Here is a 16,668-nt window from a genome sequence, read left to right as displayed (position 1 = left end):
CCCCACAGAGCGAGGGGGCCGCCACAGAGATGGCCCTGTTGCCCCACAGAGGGAGGGGGCAGCCACAGACTAGGCCCTGTTGCCCCACAGAGCGAGGGGGCCGCCACAGAGATGGCCCTGTTGCCCCACAGAGGGAGGGGGCAGCCACAGACTAGGCCCTGTTGCCCCACAGAGCGAGGGGGCCGCCACAGAGATGGCCCTGTTGCCCCACAGAGGGAGGGGGCAGCCACAGAGAAGGCCCTGTGGCCCCACAGAGGGAGGGGGCAGCCACAGACTAGGCCCTGTTGCCCCACAGAGGGAGGGGGCAGCCACAGACTAGGCCCTATTGCCCCACAGAGGGAGGGGGCTGCCACAGATTAGGCCCTGTTGCCCCACAGAGGGAAGGGGCAGCCACAGAGAGGGACCTGTTGCCCCTCAGAGGGAAGGGGCAGCCACAGAGATGGCCCTGTTGCCCCACAGAGGGAGGGGGCAGCCACAGACTAGGCCCTGTTGCCCCACAGAGGGAGGGGGCAGCCACAGACTAGGCCCCGTTTCCCCACAGAGGGAGGGGGCAGCCACAGACTAGGCCCTGTTGCCCCACAGAGGGAGGGGGCAGCCACAGACTATGCCCTGTTGCCCCACAGAGGGAAGGGGCAGCCACAGAGATGGCCCTGTTGCCCCACAGAGGGAGGGGGCAGCCACAGACTAGGCCCTGTTGCCCCACAGAGGAAGGTGGCAGCCAGAGACTAGGCCCTGTTGCCCCACAGAGGGAGGGGGCGGCCACAGAGAAGGCCCTGTTGCCCCACAGAGGGAGGGGGCAGCCACAGACTAGGCCCTGTTGCCCCACAGAGGGAGGGGGAAGCCACAGACTAGGCCCTGTTGCCCCACAGAGGGAGGGGGCAACCACAGACTAGACCCTATTGCCCCACAGAGGGAGGGGACAGCCACAGACTAGGCCCTGTTGCCCCACAGACGGAGGGGGCAGCCACAGACTAGGCCCTGTTGCCCCACAGAGGGAGGGGGCAGCCACAGAGATGGCCCTGTTGCCCCTCCGAGGGAGGGGGCAGCCACAGAGATGGCCCTGTTGCCCCACAGAGAGAGGGGGCAGCCACAGACTAGGCCCTGTTGCCCCACAGAGGGAGGGGGCTGCCACAGACTAGGCCATGTTGCCCCACAGAGGGAGGGGGCAGCCACAGAGATGGCCCTGTTGCCCCACAGAGGGAGGGGGCAGCCACAGGGAAGGCCCTGTTGCCCCACAGAGGGAGGGGGCAGCCACAGACTAGGCCCTGTTGCCCCACAGAGGGAGGGGGCAGGCACAGAGAAGGCCCTGTTGCCCCACAGAGGGAGGGGGCAGCCACAGAGAAGGCCCTGTTTCCCCAGGCTCGGCGCTTGGTCTTGGGGACCTCCAGGAGGTCGGCATCACTGGACCTGAGGGAACGGGACGGGACATGTGGCTGGAGGAGGGCAGAGAGCTATAGGGGGGAGCCAGCTACAGGTTGTGCAGTGCCTTGTAGGTGGTGAGCAGCATTTTATAGTGGACTCCCTGTTTGACAGGTTGCCAGTGGAGGTCGTAGAGGACTGGGGTGATATATGTAACGGAATACAAAATATAACAAATGCAGAATGCATATATGTTTTAATGTTTTATCTTGCCTTAACCCTAACAATAACTTTAACACTTTAACATCAATATTGGCAATAAAGTTTTGTATTCAGAATATAAAATAATGTCTAATTAAATGACTTAAAGATATCATAGGAACAAACAGCTTGGAAAATAAAAGTAAGGTTGACTAGATCCTATAATTAAAGCACAGTAACACTTGAGGGAAGATGTTTGACCTCCTTTGCCTTCCATGTTGTCCCCAGGTGTGGACAGCTCTGCGTTTCCTGGCGGGCCAGTGGCTCTGGGTGGACGGGGAACCACAGCAGTACCAGAACCTGGCACCGTGTCCGGCCTGGGGGCGGCACTGTGGAACCCTACCCAAAGACCACAGCACCCAGTGGCAGATCAGGGACTGCATGGAGAGAAGGAACTTCCTCTGCATCAAAACCCCAGCAAAACAGCCATGAGGAATGGTAGGCCTGCACTGCAGGCACATAGTCAATGTGTGGTCATTTATATATAGAGCTACGCTACTGCAGTACTATGTAGATATCTCTGCTGTCGGGCAGACACCAGCTCCTAAATGTTCATTTTTCAGGAAATTAATTATTATTATTTATTTTTTTAATTCAAGAAATGAAGAATACCTTGTGTTGGTATTGTGACTTTATATATTGCATGAAAGGGGGAGAGGGGGCGGAGTTAGCAGTTAGCAGACAACTAGTTTGAGGCCAGCTCTTTTTAATACTATTCATTGGTTCATGGTTTCATGATGTTCATTTTCATTTATTTTTTATTTTAGGTTTTATATATTATGACCTCAATTACACCCAAAAAACCTGATTCAGTGGAGTTTCTGTGGTCTGGAGTTTTATCTGGGGGTTGGAAGCCTTTTGAGCTGCAATGAAAACAGGCAAAACAGTGAAATCAGTGACATCTGCTGGTAAATCCCATTGACATATATGGGATTTGGAGGCTGTGACATCACAAACACCTGGAAAATCAGAGCACTTATTTGAGCCAGAAAACCCCAGACCATAGAAAAGACCTAAAAAATAAGAAAAAATACAAAAACCTTTTTTTTTACGTCACAATCCCTTTAACCAACACACAGACGTAAAGGGTATTCAATAGCATTGATTCATGAAAAAAAAAAAAAAAACCTGAAAAATGGAGTAGGCTGGTTCCTGCCGGACAGCGAAGTTATACAATGTGTGATCATTTATCTACATTTATTTGTGTCATATATGTGCAGTACATGTGGTTGCTAATCTCCATATTTTAACTTTTAATGTTTCCCTTCCTCCATACATTAAATACCCTATTTTGTCAGTGTCAGTCGACGCAACACATTTTGAGCTTTTGATCTGCTATTTTTGCATTTTGTTCCATTTCCTGAAAAGTAACAGTTTATAGTGTTGTAGCAGCAGGGCCTCTCACTCTGAGCACTAGAACTACAAGGATAATTATGTGAGCTTCTACAGCTGGGATACTCAAATAGATGAACCTGTGGGACACATTACAACAATGACAAGTGGCCACGGTTGATAAAATGATGACATTAATGATACTTGATAACTAACTCTTTTATTTGCTTCATTTCCACATAACGTATGAAAAGACAAGTGCAATGTGAACTATTTTATGGCCTCTGCCTTTCATTTCTAATCTGTCAATGACACAATTGTAATCAAAGTAATTTGCTACAGTACATTTTCTCTCTTTTGAATAAAAACATTCATGAAATAAACAAATTTACATTAAATATATAGCTGAGCAGTGAGCACATATCTCTTTCAATTGCTTCACATTGTAATTTATGACAGGCCAACACAAAATAATGAATGGCTTTTCCATTAAATAAACTTAAAATAAATAGGTAGGCCTATATGGCTAAATCAGTAGAAGACCAAAGTCAGGACGCAAATTGTGATCTTATTTGTCTGTTTTGTTTTAAGTTCTCTTTTTTATCGTGTTCATGTGTCCTTCCTTACATAATGAGTTTGGTCTTAATGCTCTGTGTCCGCCTTAATGATTGTTTTATGAAAAGCATCTTGAATGTCCTTGTTGTTTAAATTTGCTATACAAATAAACTTGGTTGCCTCTCAGGTTAGTGCCTTTGAATTTGACCTTGCACTTGTAAATCTATCATCCTGGATGAGAGTGTCTGCTAAAGGTCTACTGTACATTAAGGTCGGTATCATTCTGCTTTCTGTAGTCTAATTGTGTCAACATAATATCTCTGCTGTCCGGAGGAAACCTCATAACTCCAAAATGTTCATTTTTCAGGAAATGAAAAATATACGTTTTAAGGGAAATAATAAAACCTTATATTTTTTTAAACAATGCAATACTGCCTCATCAAAGTTGGTGTTGTGACTTTAGATATTGTCAATTATAAGCAAGAGAAGGAGAGAGGTGGTGGAGTTAGCTGTTTTAGCAGACAGTTTGAAGGTCCAATGGAGTTAAGAGGTTTGGTCCAATGCGTTTGATTGATTGATTGATTGATTGATTGATTGATTGATTCTTTAAGTGTCATGCTTAAGCCCAGCCCATATGGACTTACAGGACACTCATATGGTATATGAGAGAGAGAGAGAGAGAGAGAGAGAGAGAGATGAAGCAGAGACCCGCACTACATATTGTATAGCGTGTCCCGCACGCACGCACGCACGCACGCACGCACGCACGCACGCACGCACGCACGCACGCACGCACGCACGCACACACACTTAGGCAAACTAACCACTGCAATAAAGACAATGGCCTTGACCACACACACACACACACACACACACACACACACTGTAATGGGAAAATGACATTTCAATCCATGTAAGGCAACTGCTCACAGAGGTAGAACAGGAAGCCATCTTCCACCTGTTACCAGCAGTCAAAAGCCTATTTGTGTGAATTCTAGCAGACTGGAAAAGACCATATAAAGTCATGTGTTAAATGAGTGTCCTGTTCTTTTCCAACCATGTGTTTCTTATTTTGAGAACTCTCGACATGTATAAGAGAGGGTGTCAACCTGTGATTGGGAGATGTCATGATACATTCGTGTGGATGGCAGTCTCCAGGAGCGCTCTTGATTAAACCCGTGATTGTGTTACCAACACTTTTAACCCTTTATTTGGTTCTGGACTTCGACTTCATTACACTTTGATTATGAGTTAAGGTTCCCACTACATTTATGACGCAAGTGAGCAAGGGTCGTGTCATTCTGTCCGTCCGCACACTCTTTTTTCATTGAATCAGCTGCAGCAAGGCAAATACGCGCTACTCAAACGCAGTGACGTGCCGTTCCGTGGACTTGGAGGTGTTGGATGGGCAGGTGACCACGTCTTTTAAGGTAAGAAAGTGTTGTGATACAATCCGTAAAATAGGATGATTAGTTTTTGGTAAATGTAAATGTTCCGAGTGGTGACAGTCCCTCGTCAATATTTAAAAGTGTATGGTAAATACTCCGAGTGGTGACAGTCCCTCGTCTTAAAAGTGTGTGGTAAATACTCCGAGTGGTGACAGTCCCTCGTCAATATTTAAAAGTGTATGGTAAATACTCCGAGTGGTGACAGTCCCTCGTCAATATTTAAAAGTGTATGGTACATAGTCCGAAAATTTCACTGGTATAGATATTTTCTTGGTAGTAGAGTTCCGTAGTTATAGTCCGCATATAAGTGTTTTTAAGGTGATCCATTGGAGTCCATATATCGATAATCGACATGCCGATGTAACATCTCGTTCACGTTTTTGGTTATATATTTTATATCAGTACATACTGAGGCAAAACGTTTTGACTATATGGTCCATTTTTCGGGTGATTTCCAATATCAGCGGGTGCAAATATATTTTGGGTGGAATTCAGGGGTGTATCCCGTTTAATTTAATCCCTGATGCCGACTCGAGGTCTTGGGTGTAAATTAGGTAGACATTGACACTATTACAATACTTGTCTAGGGAAAGAGTATAGGCTTCGTACGGGTATCCTGTATTGTGTATATATGTGCTGAAAAAAAAAAGAAAAAAAAAAAAAGGGGGGACATATGTATACATGGATTTGGGGAAGTGTGTTTATGTGTGTGAGACTGAACAATAGGATTTGTAAAGGGTGACGTATGCCTGAGACATGCATGGTATGAACGAGGTCATCCTGTAGCAAGCCACGGCTGAACAAACAAATCTGTAATTAGTACTGCAAGTCCCTAGGGCTGCAAATATCTGTGATTCCACGTGTGACAATTGTGGAAAAGAAGAAAGAATTAAGTGTGAAAACACAAATGTACTCAGTGTGAGCCCAGGACTTTATGAGGTAGTGGTTGACTCTGCTCTAATTTCTGTTTCTTTTCTCTTTTGTGTTTTTCCCTGAGTCTACGGAGCAATGGGCAACCAGCAAGGTGGGGTGTCTCAGACGCTGTCAGGGTCAGAACTATTGGTGTTAGATAACACCCCAGAGCAGACATCCTCATTACTTGCACAGGTGCCAGACATTTTGTGGGCAAAAGACAAGTATGACATAGGTTGTATAAAAAACGCAAAGCCCGTTATTGTCTCTCCTAAATCAACATTTAGGCCGTATAAGGCCCAGTACCCTTTAAGTAAAGAGGCAGAAATTGGGATAGCAGAAGTACACGCCTCCTTGGTTGCTAGGGGAGCGATCATAGAATGTCCAAGTTCTCCCTGCAATAGTCCCATCCTTCCGATTAGGAAAGCGTCTGGGGCATGGAGATTTGTCCAAGATTTACGCATAATTAATGAGGCGGTGTACGCACCAGCCCCAGTGGTTCCAAATGTGGTGACTATAATGTCACAGGTCCCAGCGACTGCATGTTATTTTACGGTGTGTGATTTGGCGAATGCTTATTTCAGTTTGAAAGTCCATCCAGATAGCCAATTTTGGTTTGCGTTTACTTTCAAGGGTAAAAAATGGACGTGGACCGTGATGCCACAAGGTTATTCGGCTAGTCCAACACTATTTTCAGAGGCAATGTCAACTAATCTTGAGGCTTTTGTGCCTCCGAATGGAAGCATTTTAATAGGATATGTGGATGATTTGCTTTTATGCAGTAATTCAAAAATAGCGTGTGAAGGGGACACCATCGCCCTGTTACAGTTCCTTGCTGAGAACGGACACCGAGTTTCTAAAGATAAACTGCAAATTGTGAAACAAGAGGTCAAATACCTAGGTCACATTATCACACCAGATGGACGCAGTTTAGGGCCAGACAGGGTGAGTGCTATTTTAGCCATTCCTCAAGCAACAAATAAGCAGCAGCTGATGTCACTCCTAGGTGTTGCTGGCTACTGCAGGCCGTGGATTCAGGACTTCGCGGAAATAACAGAACCATTGTCCGCTTTGATCTATGGTGGGAAAAAATTAGCTATGTCAGACCACCTAGAATGGACAACTGAGGCAATAGGTGCCCTGACAGTCCTTAAGCAGGCTTTAACTAAATCCCCATGTCTTGGTCTGCCTAATTATGACAAACCTTTCCATTTGTTTGTTGCAGAAAGAGAGGGTTTCATGTCTGCAGTATTGACACAGACTCATGGTGACAGGCAACGGCCAGTGGGTTATTATTCCAAACGTTTAGATAGTGTGGCCAGAGGGTTAGTCCCATGCCTCAGGGCTGTCGAAGCCGCCACCACAGCTGTCTTAGCAACAGCTGACATAGTGGCAATGCATCCTTTAACTGTCCATGTCTCACATGCAGTACATGCATTGATTTCGCAGGCACGAACTGCACATTTGACGCCGGCACGCCTTTTACACTACCAGAATGTGTTATTAACCATGGCTCATGTCACTTTGAAAAGATGTACAGTCTTTAACCCTGCTAATCTCCTTCCTACAGATGATGATGGGGAACCGCATGCATGCATACAATTAGTGGATGTCATGTCAAAGCCAAGAATAGATCTGACAGACAGTGAGTTGCCAAATTCCGACATAATCTGGTATGTGGACGGTTCAGCACAGCGGTGTAAAGACACCGGAGTGCCACTAGTGGCCTATGCTGTTTGTTCAGACACCTCAATCATTGAAAGTGCTAAACTACCAACACACTTATCAAGTCAGGCTGCAGAATTATTTGCGTTGACTAGGGCATGTGTCCTCGCGGCAGGTAAGACGGTGACCATCTACACAGACAGTAAATATTGTTTTAGTGTCTGTCATGATTTCCATGCAATATGGGAGCACAGAGGGTTCCTTACATCTTCAGGCAAGCCTATTGCACACCACGTGTTGGTAAAGAATTTGTTAGCAGCTATTATGTTACCTAAAACAATAGCTGTTTGTAAGTGCCAAGCTCACACTCGAGCATCAGACCCTGTATCACGGGGGAATGCATTTGCTGATAAAATTGCCAAGGCCACCGCCGTATCCCCAGTTGCAACCGTGCTACAAATGGCAGTGCTCCCAGCTCAAGTGGACCCTTTTTCTATTAATGATGTCTCTTTGTTACAGACAGGAGCGGACGCACGAGAAAAAGCACTATGGAAGAAAAAGTGCACACTTGACACAGACACTGGCATCTGGGTGGACCTTTCAGGTCTCCCAGCCATGCCAAGAAACGTGTTCCCTTATTTGGCTAAAATCTCACATGGACAAGATCACTCATCTAAAACTAAGATGACTGACCTTGTAAACAAATACTGGTTTGCCCCAGGGTTTACAACCTACGCTGACCGGTTTTGTTCAAAATGTGTAATTTGCATGACATATAATATCGGACGAGGCCTAGTTGTGCCAATGTCGGCCCAACCAAAACCGGATGGGCCTTTTGAATATCTTATGATGGATTTCATCACATTGAACCCATGTCAGCGTTACAAATATGCTCTAGTTATTGTGGACATGTGGTCGAGATGGGTGGAATGTTACCCATGTCGCGATGAGAGTGCCAAAACAGTGGCCGATATCCTATTACGGCATATTTTTCCAAGATGGGGGCTTTGTAGTAAATTGGGTTCGGATAATGGTTCTCATTTTGTAAACAAAGTGATCCAGAGTCTTGCAGAAAACCTTCAATTTGATTTAAAGAGGCATTGTTCTTATCATCCAAAATCAGCCGCCCCAGTGGAGCGGGCTAACCAGACTTTGAAGAATAAATTGACTAAATTGATGGCTGAAACAAATCTGACATGGGTACAGCTGCTTCCTCTGGCCTTAATGTACATGAGAGGACGTACACATGCGACACTTGGTCTGTCCCCTTATGAAATTTTAATGGGCAGACCAATGAGAATGACTAACATGCCTTTCCCACAGAGTAGAATGACATTAATGAATATTGACGACGAGATGATTAAATATTGTCTCGCACTTAACAAAGTCCTAAGGGATATTTATCCAAAGGTGAAGGCAGCGCTACCGGACCCCAAGGCAGGGCAGTTGCACAACCTGGAGCCAGGCGAGTGGGTGGTGGTGAAGGACCTACGCCGGCAGTACTGGTATCAACCGCGCTGGCTAGGCCCCTACCAAGTTCTTCTCATCACACCAACGGCAGTGAAAGTTGCTGAGAGGGATACCTGGATTCACGCCTCTCACTGCAGACGATTCGATCGACACCCATCCACTACCCCACACTGACCAGTATGTGCCTGCGTCGTGAGTATATTGGAGGAAAGAAAACAATGACACCCATATATACATCCAAGAATAACCCTTCCAAGGTCTCCTGGATCATGATGGCAGCTGGTCTCACTCTGTGCCTGGCAGTGTGGGTGTGGACGAGGGGGGAGGATCCAGGACCGAAACCAAAACCCCAATTTTCAGGGTCAGTGAAAGACAGAGTCCGGCGGGACATCCATCACCCTAACTTGGCCATGTCAATGACGCTGAGTTTCGCGGTACAGATGAATTACACAAATTGTTGGATTTGTCAACATTTACCAACTAGTACGACTGCACCATTGTGGATGAGTATCCCACTGACAAGAGATGAATGGCTACAGTATGATTGGCAAGGGTTGAGTGATGACCACGTACTATGGGATCACGAGTGCCACAAGGGAAAGAATCTGGGGCTTAATCCTGGAAGCCGATACAGACAAATAGGAGTGTTTATAACGGTTAACCCATGGAGTCAATATGCAAAAGTGCTTGAGTTCATAGCAGCGGGGGTGAATAGAGAGAAGTTACCCCTGGGATTCAATAAAACTGTGATATTACGGGTGGGGGCATTACAATCTGGGACTGTGAGAAAATCTGGGACTGTGGGAAACGAGACTGGGGAGTTTTTATTCAAGGTTGAAACAATCCATGGTCAAACAAATTGTACTATACAAAATCCGGATTTAGTTGCATGTACACAAATGAAGTCTAGACCCTTCCTTAATTGCTATTCTGAAATACTATTTGACCCTAGAGGAAAGACACCTCAAATATCTGGAAAGATGACATGTCAGCCTTATGATTGTCAGAAGCACGTACAAACTAAAATTATCTTCCGGTCTTCATCTGCATGTAAAATTATGCCCATTCTGCAGGCAGCAAATGTAAAGTACTGTTTTACGGGACAGATCAACAAAATTAATGTACCTGTAGGTGAAAGTTCTTGTGAAAGTGAAACTATAATGATAACCAATCTTAGTCGCCCATCCTACTTACCAGAAAAAGTTTATGCTGTGTGTGGGGGAAAGGCGTACACGCATCTACCTTCAAATAGCCAAGGTCTGTGTTATTTGGCCCGCGTTATCCCAATGATTAGAAAAGTAAATATGACAGAAATCCAAACTTTATACTCTGAGCACATGAGGAAAACGACTCGTAAAAAACATACACTAAATTGGTGGCAGAAAATCCTAGGTGTAATAATCCCTAATTACGGAGTCTACAATACACAGAACGAACTTGAAGCCCTGTCAACTGTCTTAGAGAAACACATGAATGACTCCGACACAGCCGTGTCAGCTTTGGCACTTGAAGTGAATGAAATAAAGATTATTACCTTACAGAATAGGATGGTTTTGGATGTTATGCTTGCAAGTAAAGGTGGGGCATGTAAGGTAATTGGTACAGAATGTTGTAGCTATGTTTCCGATCCCTCACAAGCAATCGCTAGACTCCACAATGATACCCAGATGGGGGTGCAGGAGTTGCACAAAAATCATGGGGGGCTATTCTGGGGACTGTTTGAGGATTGGTTTGGAGGGATTGGAAACACTTGGACACGTACACTGATTTTGATTGTCATGACGGTGATGGTACTACTTTTAGTGTTTGTTTGCATTTCAACTTGCATTCGAGCAGTAATGTCAAAAATTGTTGGACCAGCACCTGAAGTAATAATCCAACCGGTAAGGCAACAATGGGTACCACCTTTCAACAATAGTAATATTGTTTAAACTATAGGAGAAGTGGGGATGTGGGTGGTGTTTCTGATGGGGGATAATGGTTTGGGGTTAATTCTAATTTAAGTCTAGATGTGTTTAAATTCATTGTTCTAAAAATTTAATTCTAGATGTGTTTAAATTCATTGTTCTAAAAATTAATTCTAGATGTGTTTAAGTTTATCTTTCTAATTTAATTCTAGATGTGTTTAATTTCATTGTTCTAAAATTAATTCTAGATGTGTTTAAGTTTATCTGTCTAATTCAATGCTAGATGTGTTTAATTTTATCTGTTTAAATTAATTATAGATGTGCCTAAAACTTTATTGGTATATTTCTCTATAGATGTGAGGTGATTTTATTTAAAGTTAAAATGAGAAAATGTAAGTTAACAGACTCATGGTAACTGATTCAAAGTGTTTCCCCTGTTATTGTGTAAAAAGAAAATACATTGTAATTATCTGACTTCAGGCCGGAATGGTGGTCGCTCAAAAAAGTAGAGAGAAAACAAAACAAACAAAACAAACCTCTCATGGGGGCCGTTTAGGAATTTCCTTAAATAGAAAAATGAAGAATTAATAAGGTTTTCGCCTAGACTTGTTGTCAGATAAATAAATGTGAAGTGCTTAAAATGTCATACTGTCAAATGGCCATGAGAAATGGCCAGAGGGGGGATTGTAATGGGAAAATGACATTTCAATCCATGTAAGGCAACTGCTCACAGAGGTAGAACAGGAAGCCATCTTCCACCTGTTACCAGCAGTCAAAAGCCTATTTGTGTGAATTCTAGCAGACTGGAAAAGACCATATAAAGTCATGTGTTAAATGAGTGTCCTGTTCTTTTCCAACCATGTGTTTCTTATTTTGAGAACTCTCGACATGTATAAGAGAGGGTGTCAACCTGTGATTGGGAGATGTCATGATACATTCGTGTGGATGGCAGTCTCCAGGAGCGCTCTTGATTAAACCCGTGATTGTGTTACCAACACTTTTAACCCTTTATTTGGTTCTGGACTTCGACTTCATTACACTTTGATTATGAGTTAAGGTTCCCACTACAACACACACACACACACACACACACACACACACACACACACACACACACACACACACACACACACACACACACACACACACACACACACACACACACACATACACACACACACACACACACACACACACACACACACATTTGCATGGAGGTGATCTGCTTCATTGAATAATGGAGATGGTTGTATAATATGTTTAGGCGTCAGCACATTTCTAGACATAGTCACAAAATGATCCTCTATCTAAATGAATTCATTATCATTAGTTCCATGTTGTCTGTGCTGCTGATGCTGTACTGTACAGACATATTCATCAACTTACAATCTGAACTCATGCACACAATGATAGTCAACTGTGGAAAGTAACTAAATACTAAGTACTGTACTTCTACCACTACATCTCAAGGTGGGGGAAATTATTGTAGTCCTACTTTTTACTCAATTAATAATGTAATAATAATTAGTTGCACTCACATAATGATAGTCAGCAGTGGAAAGTAACTAAATGTGAAGTACTGTACTTCTACCACTACATCTCAATAAGGTCTCAATGTGTGTGTGTGTGTGTGTGTGTGTGTGTGTGTGTGTGTGTGTGTGTGTGTGTGTGTGTGTGTGTGTGTGTGTGTGTGTGTGTACGTACGTCTGTCAAATTCGGCACACGCGTTCCACACCACCACAGGGAGTGCAGTGCCGGCCTTGAGTCTGTATGTTCACAAAATGGACAGACTGTTATGTAAATTTAAACTAAATCATAAACTGTCCATAATACTAAAATACTAAATAAATCTTCAGAATAGAGTCAATTAAATCATTCATGGCCAAATCATTCATAATAATCATGAATCAGAATGCCATGTAATGAATTAAAGCATTAAATAATCTTAAATATAATAAACAGTTGAAGCATATATTCAATAAGTAATGAACCAAAGGGAACAAATATAACTTAAATGCACTGTAGATAATTTCAGATACAAACAAATAAACTGGCCGGGATGCGCACTAAGATTAGACAATGGTCGGACTACCGCTCGAACACGCTGCTCCCGTGCTTGCGGTTATGTTTAGGTTAGGGTTTGAGATGTGGATTGTGGATGTCAGACTAATGACTGTCTGACCAATGACTAGTGGTCAAGCAACAGCACAAACATCATTATGTGTAGTCCATAATAAAGTGTGCAGGGGGGAACAAACAGTGGATAAATGATGGACGGCCGGGCTTACGAGGCACACAGTTATTCGAGGGCTGAGGAAGGGTGGTGGTTCTGGTGGTTTAGGTTTGGGAGGCGACAGGCAGCTACGGTTTAGTGGGCATGAGGAAATGAGTGTAGCTTAGGCCTACTTATGTAGCCTCCCACACCTGTGTGTGGCCAGTGAACAAGCTGCCATTCACTCAGGCTTGATTGGATTGATTGGGTGGCAGTGACTCTCCATGAGCCTTTTGACCCCCCCGTACCCCCGACACAGCCGGGCCGATCTGTCCAACTGTCTTCTGGTGGTGTGTCCTCCAGACTTCATGGGGTGGCCCAAGTGGATCACTTGTGCAGGGGTGGAATGAAGTATGAGTGCAGTCAGTGCACGCACACACATACGTACTCACAAATCATATCCACCCCAAAACAGCTTATTCTGCTGTTGCCATTCTTCTGCCTACACATATAGTATGAGCCAATAGGGGATTCCTTGATTCTTTGTTTGACCCGGCTAAATCTTGTATGTGTGTCTCAAAGAATAGGATTATTGGCAGATTCGTGGAAAGTTTAGAATATTTGGCAGGCCCATTTTCATTTTTCACAAGATCAGTGGTGGTTGCAATTACCTGCACTACAGTACAATACTTCACCATATGTTGCATGTGATGTGATGTGATGTGATGTGATGAACAAAAAAACAAAACATAAGAAAAATGTGTTGTTTGAACACGACGAAAAAATGACAGGTACGGCCAAGCCCCGAAATACTTGTCTCAAATAATTGACTCTTGTTTGGTGGATTGGACGAGTGATTTTTTTTAAACAAATATACATAAAGGTCATATAGGGCATATATATTTATATATATATTTATAGGGCATATATATATATATATATATATATATATATATATATATATAATGGCATTTATATATATATATTTATTTATTTATTTTATTTTTATTTTTAAGGTAAGTAAGACGCCCTGAGGGCGAGAATAGCGACGATATGGAATGTCAGAACTCCATATATGGAGATCTAAGGGTGGCAGCGGGGGCATTGCCTTGAGTGTACAGAGTTTGATGAGGGCCCAGGTAGGGCCGGGCCAAAACCTAGAGTTTAAATGGACAGGTATCAGTCATAAGGGAGACATCGAAAAGAAAGGACGGGTGAGGGAGGATCAACATGTGGAATGTACATGTCAGCTCCATATATGGAGATCTAAGGGTTTGAGGTCAGATGTAGAGTTGCTGGCCGGCTCTATATATGCAGATCCAGGTGATGATGCAGTCTTCTCCATGAATGGCTATCCAGGGTTTGATGATGTCAGTGTCGTGATCTTCATATATGGAGACGGCCATACATGGAGCGTGTCACGAGGCGTGATGGACTGACGGCCATATATGGTGGTGTGAGTGTTTTTCATGCAAAACTAATGCTTGGAATGGATTCAGAATCTTGAAAACCCCCTAGTTTTACACGTCATATGGTACTTAAAGCATAATTCATTAATTAATAATTTATAAAATATTGCCTTATAATAGGTTATCAATAGGGCCATCTTGGATTAAAGGAGCATTCAGTGATGTGGGTGAATTGAAAAAAAAAAACCCGGTCCGCCCCGGTAACAAGATGTGCACATGCACACACTACAGTGGGGAGACACTCGACAGGCCAACAGCACACACACACACAAAGGCCCGCTCCCGCTCGATCATGATTGGCGGAAGGCCCCTCTCTATCCTGATTGGATGAAGGCTGGGCCACCTAGCCAAAAACGAAACCTAAGGTTTATGGACCCCCAGTGGTTAACTGGGGACAGGGAGGAACTCCTTATATGGTCAGCACACTCTATAGTAGGGAGGATTATCACAACAAAACAAAAAAATAAGTGATATTTGAATTAAGTGAAATCACTGAATATAGTGATGTATATGGAAATCACAATTAACACTAATATAGCTTAAACAACTGTTTAGTGTAGTATGACATTACATTGTCTTTCAGCAGTGCAAACAAGTCAGGACACAGAGGCTAGGAATTTCAGCTTGAACAACCATTTGGTACGGGGGGTTGTATGCTAATAGATCAGCCTGCTGATAGTAGGCCAGGACACCTACTGTGCCTCCTAGCTCTGTCCTTCCTGGTGACCACTACCTTATTTAGACATGTGTGACAATTTGGTACAGGGGGGTTGGGACCACCTTTGCATTCTTCCTTTGATGTCTCTGTCTTTCAGTTGTATAAAGATCTACTGTAAATGCCTATCTGTGTTAGTGTGTGTTAGTCCGGAGGCCGAGGGGCTGAGGGAAGGATCCATGGGGCTCCGGCCCCATGGCGGTCTGATTGCTGTATTGAACTCTGCAAATAAAATGGGACTCCGGAACAACTTTCATCTGCTTGCCTGAATGCCTGTGCTTCTTCATCCATCTATCTGTCTGCAGAACTTCTCCGTATGTTTGCCTGAGTATTTTCTAGTCTAAGTATTTAAGGTCTGATTATGCTCTATGGGGAGAGGAAAAGCACTCTCTCCTTTGTAGATCATATTCTTCAAAGTGGTGCCGAGCTCGGTCGTGTTGATGCATTTTTGCGATTTTTTGAACGGAGGCGAACGACGACGGCGCTGCAGTCGAACCGACGGGGTTCAACACGGCGATCACCGCCGCAACAGGGATGGCCTGCACTGAGGAGCGACGATGCACAGCTGCGGTTCCTGCCCGGCGATGGACGGAGGACGGAGGGACTACAGTCGGCGTCTCCAGCGTCACCTCTGACTACAGTCGGCGTCGAGCGGCGATCGAAGGGAGGCGGCCTACAGTCTACTCTACACAGCGGCTGCGGTGGAGGGCGATTGTGCGTGCCTCGGCGATGGACAGCGGCTGGACGGCGGGGAGGGTGCCCCGGCCCGTGGGCGTTCATCGGCGGTCAGCGGTCCAAGGGAGGCGATGGCCACTTCGTTGGCTCTTCTCGGTGCGTCTCGACGGAGGCGGCTGATCTACAAGCTCGCAACGCGGCACATCACAATTTTCTGCCTTGCAGAGGCCTACAGGCTCCTGTGATGACACTGATTCACTTTCTCGTTTTTTAGTCATGTTGTATTGTCATGACTGAAAGGGAGGAGGTGATAAAGTGAATTCAGATCAGAATTCAGAATGAAAGTTTCCGGACGGGACAAAGGGCAACTCGACAACAGAGCGGCCTACGCCATGCGGTGCATAAGTGTACTGCACAATCACAACCTCGTTTGGCCCGTGTGCGCTGACTGATGACGAAGGTGAGACAAAAGGAGAAGAAACGTTACAGAAGATTCTATTATATCAGATGGATATCGTTCCATTGTGATTTCAAATGTATGTCTACGTTTGTCTAGTTCAACATAATGGGCATGTATGTTGATTTTATGTGTCAGTATTTAATTAGGGAAGTTGACTTAATGGGATGAATATGCCTAAGGGAGATTTGGATCTGAACGGAAATATTTACCGGAGTAAAATTAGTTAGA

At 44.4% G+C, this 16,668-nt stretch overlaps 1 protein-coding gene across 1 annotated transcript in view; it reads right to left on the bottom strand.

The window, feature by feature from the left end:
* Positions 1-16,668, bottom strand: part of LOC306924418 (inter-alpha-trypsin inhibitor heavy chain H3-like) — a gene marked incomplete at its 5' end in the record, with an annotated part of 85,741 nt that overhangs the window by 56,041 nt on the left and 13,032 nt on the right. The window contains one exon of the mRNA XM_079502912.1: positions 12,614-12,675. Within this exon, the coding sequence (XP_079359038.1) occupies positions 12,614-12,675 (62 nt within the window). The remainder of the gene's footprint in view (positions 1-12,613; positions 12,676-16,668) is intronic.

This window comes from Electrona antarctica (assembly GCF_951216825.1).
Source record: "Electrona antarctica genome assembly, chromosome: 6".
NCBI classification, from domain to species: Eukaryota; Metazoa; Chordata; class Actinopteri; order Myctophiformes; family Myctophidae; genus Electrona; species Electrona antarctica.
This window is presented reverse-complemented; position numbering and strand designations above follow the sequence as displayed.